General features: G+C 48.2%; 1 protein-coding gene across 1 annotated transcript; it reads right to left on the minus strand.

Moving 5' to 3' along the window:
- Window positions 1-555: 555 nt before the first annotated feature.
- LOC108797147 (fibrinogen-like protein 1-like protein) lies at window positions 556-4,037 on the minus strand. Its single transcript, XM_018568719.1, has 2 exons — window positions 3,970-4,037; window positions 556-1,247 (listed from the first exon to the last, which is right to left on the minus strand). The coding sequence occupies exons 1-2, from the start codon at window positions 4,022-4,024 to the stop codon at window positions 601-603; spliced, it is 702 nt and encodes a 233-aa protein (XP_018424221.1). The 5' UTR covers window positions 4,025-4,037; the 3' UTR covers window positions 556-600.
- Window positions 4,038-7,330: the final 3,293 nt, after the last annotated feature.

Consider the following 7,330-nt stretch of genomic DNA (forward strand, 5'->3'; position numbering starts at 1 on the left):
AACGTGTTCTGGTCCTGATAGGCAGTGAAGGGAAACCTCAATAGGAGGAGAGACCAGAATATAAAACTGATGCAAGCAGTGGGCCGGCTCTTGGGAGGAGTTATGCAAATATCAATAGGCCTTGATGGACGGGTGTCAATCTGGAGGAGTGGGCGTTCCTAGGCAGGATGTATTTGCACCACCTTAGAAAACGCCAACATGTGATGCTGAGCCTCCATGATTGAAAGGGGAGGGGTCAGGGGGAGGAACAAGCTAGATGATGTTGGACATCCTCCAGCCAGGAAATGAGGCGCTCTCTGTCTGTCTTGCTGCAGCTTCTAATGCACATTGTGAGAAGCTCTCCAATGGGGGAGCACGCGGCAACGCAGCAGAACAAATGGGAGACAGGAACAGAGGGTTGTCACCAGGAAGCAGGTGAGCAAAGACCTCCAGGACGGGATCACCAGGTATTATTTTATTGAAAGCTGCAAATTTAACAAAAAGATTGAAGGTGACTTTTAAAATCAAGGTGCTGAAGCTTCTATGAGATTTCAGTGATTGGATTACATCTAAGAGACCCCCAACAATCAATTACCATTGGGGGGGTCCACAGCCATCAGCCTACACCCTGTGGCAGTACATATGGACGGGTCTGATGAGGATCAGGGAGTGGCGGCAGTTGTGGTTGCACGTCGCCTGCCAATGTATCCCATTCTTCTTGTTGAGTAGAGCGTCGTAGCAGGAGTCATACCACCATCCTCCTCCATTTTTGTCGGCGCAGTTGTTATTGTGCTGCCGGTCGTTGTCATCGTCAAACGTGGAGAACCTCATGTTGTCGTGCACGTTTTTTTTAATGTCCGTCATGGAGTCACCGGCATCCCCTTGGTAGGTTCCTAGCCTCAGGCGGTACTTATCGGCGGCGGCGGTCAAGTAGAAGCTGTCGTAGTCGGCGTGCTTTGTCTCGTTCTCGGCGTCCACGAGGAGGAAGCGGACTTTGTTCCACTTCTGGGCGGTTAGGCGGTGGATGTAGTTGTTGCCGAGATAGTGGTCCGCCTCGATGTTGCCGAAGCCGTATTGGTAGGCCGTCCATGTTTCACTCCAGGTGATCGGCGTGTCGAAGGAGTTCCTCTGGATGACGGTCCACCCGCCGCAGTCGTACATCAAGCACTGGACCACCAGATAGGGGGACCCTTCGGGGCGTATCACGTAGACGCCACTTTTTCTGTGGCCGAGTTGATAAAGTTCTTCACAGTCCCTGGTGAAAAAGACTGAAGAAGGGCGAATGTAAGGAATTAATGGGCCACAAAGATATATTGGGGGGAATTTATCAAAAGTGGAGCAGAAAAATCCTGGAGCAGTTGCCCATGGCAACCAATCAACTTCTCTCTTCAGTTTGTTAAGTTAAGCTCTGAAAATGAAAGAGAGCAGCTGATTGGTTGCCATGGGCAACTGCTCCAGATTTTGTCTGCTCCAGTTTTGATAAATCCACCCTCCCCCACCACTGTATCTACAAATATTCATCTCCATGTTCAATGAGCAGGGCTTGAAAAATCCACTCGTCCTCTCTTCTGTGACGAGCCCCACGAGGAGCTTTTACATTCAAGTGTTCGGGCGTCTCTAGAGACACCCCATCGCTGTTACTAGCAACACCTGTCACTGCCGTTGCTGGTCCCGAGATCCGCTGTGCCCGTTGCGGCCGGGACCGGCACGGCTGCTCTGTGACAGGAGATCAAAGGGAGCTCAGTACACGATCTCCTCTCAGTCCCCGAATGCAGGAAGTGATGTATATTACATCACTTCCTGCATTCAGTGTCACTCTCCAGCTACAGAAGCTGAAGCAGATCTGTGCTTCATCAGCTTCTCTGGGGGTCCCCAGGTGACATTAGGGGGGTCTTGGAGACCCCTGATGTCTCCATATAGGGGACCTGTCACTGTCCATTTGTTATTACATAGGCTACTTCTTAGCATTTTTTTTTAAGACCCCCCCCCCCCATTGTGCCGCGCGTGTTACATACCACCGCGAACGTCGGAGTGAGAGCAATAATTTTAGGGCCATTAATCATCGATAACACCAAACTGATGAGCGGTTAAAGAGTCGCCTATGGCCAATTTTCAGTGAGGTGTTTTTTTGCAATTTTGCGGGCGCGCGCTATTTTAAGGCTTGACGTGTTTGGTGTCTATTTACCCGACATGACCTGATCTTTTATATTTTACCAAAAATACGGGTAAGAATAAATGTTTTATAACAGAACGTAGGGAAACTTTTTAATTTTTTTTTAGAAATTGACGGTACTTTTTTCATTATACAGTAAAAAATAACCCCAACCCCTCCCCCCAGTGGGGATTATATACCTCCAAAAGAAAGCTCTATCTGTCCCCCCAAAATGTTTTACATAAATTGCAAGTCTATAGTCCGGTCATGCTGACTGGTGACATTTTTGACTGACTGGTGAGACACCCTAAAATTTTCCAAGCCCTGTCAATGAGATATATCAAATTCTGCAATGTTTGGGTGTAGCCAGTGGCGTAACAATCGCCATAGCGACCCAGGCGGCCGCTATGGGGCCCGGGCACAGGGGGGCCCGGCCAGGGCATCCCTTTTGATGCAGTGTGGGTCGCTATGGCGTCTCGGGGTGCTGGCTGTCACCGATACAGCTCAGCAGCAGCTGTGAGGGAGAATGTTCCCCCCTCACAGCCGCGGCGGAGCTGTGTCAGTGACAGCCAGCAGATGCGGCAGAATAGGCCGGCTACACCGGCGTTTGCAGTACATCACTGGCCAGCGATCTAAGAGCAGGCGGGGCCAGTGATGTAAGAGGAGGCGGGGCCCGTCGATAGAAGGAGGCGGAGCCCGGGGACGGAAGAGAAGGCGGGGGCCTGGCGACCACGGAGGTGGACAGCGCTGACAGGGAAGAGGTGTGCAGCCCAACTGAGACCTTGCAGAGCCCACTATAGAAAGTCTATGGTGGGCTCTGCAACTGGCATAACTAGCAATCACGGGGCCCCATACAAAATGTTGCTATGGGGCCCTCTGATTTTTAGTTACGCCCCTGGGTGTAGCCTATATTTTATTGTTGTCATTTAGGTTAGGGAAAGCTTCAAGCGTCTCTAAACCCAACCACCAAAATGTCACATGTTGAATCTTATCGGCCCTTCGATGTGCTGGTTCCTTTCCTTAGTTTCCTCCGGTGATCCTGCCAGCAACTCGCATCCCACCCTGTGGTGACAACACTTTGCTCACTGTACTGTATCTATGGAGGAGCTACGATTGGATGTGAACCTCACCAGGCTGTGGAAAGCTGACATCTAACTAGCCGCCTCGGGCTACTACCCTCATCTCTGTGTAGCGTAGTAGGAAACCAGCTGCACTCCTTACCGGAATAATACTAAACCTGCAAAGCCGGTGGGTGCTCGTAGCGACCACGGACGGCACCGTGAACAGTGTAGAAATAGTAAAGGTTGTCACCAGCACACCAAAAGGATTTAGGCTCCATACACACAGCCGCGTATAGAGCCGTATAATTGCGTAGCGTATATATGCGCAAAAACGGAATGCAACAGAGATGCGTCCGGGCAGCGTATTTCTGCGCATATACGCGCGTAGATGCGTACAGCACATTAAAAATTTCATTACGAGTGATGCATTCTGGGATTATATATACGCATTGACGCGTATATACGCAATATACAATTTTGCTTGCGCTGTGTGTGAGTGAGGCCTGATAGCAAAAGTCCTTTAATGACAAATTGACATTCAGTACGAGTGCTTTTTGGGGGTCTCAAAAGTACCCCTTCATCAGGCTCAATCTGATCATGATGAAGGGGAACTTTTGAGACCCCCAAAAAGCACTCGTACTGAATGTCAATTTGTCATTAAAGGACTTTTGCTATAAATCCTTTTGGTGCGCTGGTGACAACCTTTTACTATTTCATCTCTGTGTGGTATCTCTGAGCTCCTGTTGGCTCATCAGATAAGGGTGGTAGATCTCTCACCTTTCTTCAGACGTAGCTCGTTATAGTTGATGGCGTCGGAGATCTCATGGACCATGTGAATATTTTCCACCAACGAATTCCCTTCACTGGGCTGCTTTGCTTCTTTTTCCGGCTTGGTGGGCACGGCCCCCAAAAGGAATAACCAGCCAACTGTCCACAGCTTCAGCCCCGACATCTCCGCTTCTGGGGGGGGGGGAAAGACATTATTAATTTGTTTCTTCACTGCTCTCAGGTCCTAGGGATCCCGTGACAAAATTCTTGTATCTATCACTCCTGGTACATTAGAAGGCTCAGAAAGTCGATCTGATGAATAATGATAACAGCCCCGAAAAGATACACAGAGAGTAAAAATTGTAGTGGCCTCGTACATTGGGGGGTCAATGGAAAAGAGACCCCTACTTTGATGGTCAGTGGAGAAGTGCCTCCATACAATGGTGGTCAGTGGAGAAGTGCCTCCATACAATGGTGGTCAGTGGAGAAGTGCCTCCATACAATGGTGGTCAGTGGAGAAGTGCCTCCATACAATGGTGGTCAGTGGAGAAGTGCCTCCATACAATGGTGGTCAGTGGAGAAGTGCCTCCATACAATGGTGGTCAGTGGAGAAGTGCCTCCATACAATGGTGGTCAGTGGAGAAGTGCCTCCATACAATGGTGGTCAGTGGAGAAGTGCCTCCATACAATGGTGGTCAGTGGAGAAGTGCCTCCATACAATGGTGGTCAGTGGAGAAGTGCCTCCATACAATGGTGGTCAGTGGAGAAAGATCCCTTCAGATTGCTGCTCAGTAGAGATAGACCCCCCTATACATGTTGGTGGCCAGAGGAGGAGGACACGCCTAAAATTGTTGGTAAGTAGAAAAGATTGCCCATGCAGGGCAGGTGGAGAAGTGTCCCTATGCAGTTGGGTCAGAGGGAGAAGGGTCTCCAAACATTTGTTGGTGGCCGCTGGAGAAAGGCACCCATACGTTAGTAGTCAGTGTCAGGAACCCATACGTTTTTTGGTTAGTGGAGAAGAAACTCATACCATTTAATGGTCAATGAAGAAGTGCTTACATACATTAGGGGTTAATGGAGAAGGGCCCTCATACATTCATGGTCAGCAAGAGAAGGGCCCTTTGGTCAGTATCAGAAGGGCCCTCTTCACATTGGTGGTAACTTGTAAGTAAAAGAAGGTCCCACTTACATTGGTGGTAACTAGACATGTGCACCAGCAAAAAAATTGTTTCGTTTAGTTTCACTTTGATTCGGATTTTTCATATTTAGTTTTTTGGATTCGGGTCCGCAATGGATTCGGACAAAATTTCGTTAGCAGCAAAGTGACATTAGACATTTTTTTTTTTTACAGTCTGCAGAAGATGAAAAAAAAAAAAGCCTGAGGTTCCCCCCCAATTCATACCAGACCCTTTAGGTCTAGTTTTAACTTGGGGGAGGGTCCCTCCTAACATTCCTACCAGACCTAAAGGGTCTGGTATGAATTGGGGGGGAACCTCACGCTTTTTTTTTTTGCTAACAAAATTTCGTCCAATAAACTAAATTTCGACCGGACTACTGCTAACGGATTTCGTGAATTCGGATTCGTTTGCATTCGTTTTAGCTGTAATTCGGAATTCGGATGCGTCCGAATTTCGATTCGAAACGAACCGAACGTGTCTAGTGGTAACTTGTAAGTAGAAGAAGGTCCCACTTACATTAGTGATTGGTAGATGTGCAGCCGCAAAAAATTTGTTTAGTTTAGTTTCGGATTTCGTTTATTTGGTATTTCCGAAATCGGGTGCTGTATGTGTTTCGTTTTGGATTTGGATCGGATTCGGAATTCGGAAGACTTTCCGAAATTTGGGGTTTTGCGCGAACAGACGAATGTTCGTACGCACGTACGTAGCAGAATTGGCACAGTTGACATTTCTGGTGGCTGCGCTCTAGTCTTCACTATTAAAGGAGAACTATGGGGTCAGTGTTTTTCCCCATAGTTCTCCTTAGGGTAACGGGAGGACACAAACTAGCGTCCTCCCGTTACCCTAAGCTCAGTATATAGGGAGCTGTATCTCATTGTATACTGAGACGCCGCAGCTGAAGTGGATCCTGACAATTATGTCTGGATCCGCCCAGCTGCGTGAGTGACAGCTGCCTCTGCCTATCTAGAGGCAGAGCCAGCTGTACCCGCCCCCGTCCGTTCCGCCAGTCAGCGCTGGCAGAGCGGGGAGGGGGGGAATGCAGAGAGCCGTGACAGGATTGAGAGGTGAGTGAACGCCGGTATGTGTTCGCTCACCTCCCGATCTACTGAGCCGACCTGCGACAGTGTCATTGTCACAGGTCGGCTAGAACTATGAGGTGAGTGAAAAGCCCTCACCTCATACTTCTCCTTTAAAGGGACATTAAAATACTTAATTATTTTTTTTATTCGTTTAAACGTTGACGGCGCACGCACAGGAACATGGAGCAATGTTTTGTTTTTTATCTTCGCATGCTATGAAATCCTCCTTTTTGTAGTCATTGTCGTAAATTTCTAATTTCGTTTTAGAATTTACTGAATGCAAAATTTCGGATCCGGAATTTCGGATTCGGATGCTTTCGGATGAATTCGGACATGGTACATTTCGGAAATTCGGATGCTCCGAATCCACGAATTTCCGTCCGAATTTCGATTCGGAACGAGACGAATCGCACATGTCTAGTGATTGGTGGGGGAATGTCCCCATTACAGTGGTGATTATTGGAAAAGGACCCTCCTGCATTGGTTGTCATGGTTCCCCTTGCATTGGTGGTCAGTGAAGTAAATGCCCCCTTGCAGACATTTAAAAAGATACTTGGAATCAGTGGTCAGTGACATTAAAGTAAAAAATCCCCCCCAATGCTGCTTTAAATGTAGCCTTAGTCGTAGCTTACCGTAACCACTATGACTAAGGTCCAGTTTGGGGGCTGAAACATGTAAGCATTTGTTTGTTTGCTGCTGTTATACCTTTTTGCAAATAAAGTACTGGATGGACGGATCCCCTTGCGAGTGCCGTTTTTTTTACCTATAGCTCAGTGAAGGCTCCGGTGGAAGCTCTACCAGGCACTGAGGTTCATGCAGCGGGATTGGAGACAACAGGATAGAGCTGCTCAATGTTTCTAAACTACCATAAGGTGAGATATGAGGGGGTGTCTGTGGATACACCTTGCTAGTATGATTTTAATTGAAAGCTAGACATTAAAATGTTACACTTTATGACATTACAGGAACTAGGGTTGCCACCTGTCCGGGATTCACCCGGACGGTCCGGGTTTTGAATGCTGTGTCCGGGTTTCATGGCAGCAGAAACCCGGACACAAGATGTCAGGCAGACAGGGGCAACCAAAATAAAGATAGGGGCTACTGGTCCCCCCC

This window comes from Nanorana parkeri, unplaced genomic scaffold, assembly GCF_000935625.1.
Source record: "Nanorana parkeri isolate BGI_ZX_2015 unplaced genomic scaffold, ASM93562v1 scaffold1233, whole genome shotgun sequence".
NCBI classification, from domain to species: domain Eukaryota; kingdom Metazoa; phylum Chordata; class Amphibia; order Anura; family Dicroglossidae; genus Nanorana; species Nanorana parkeri.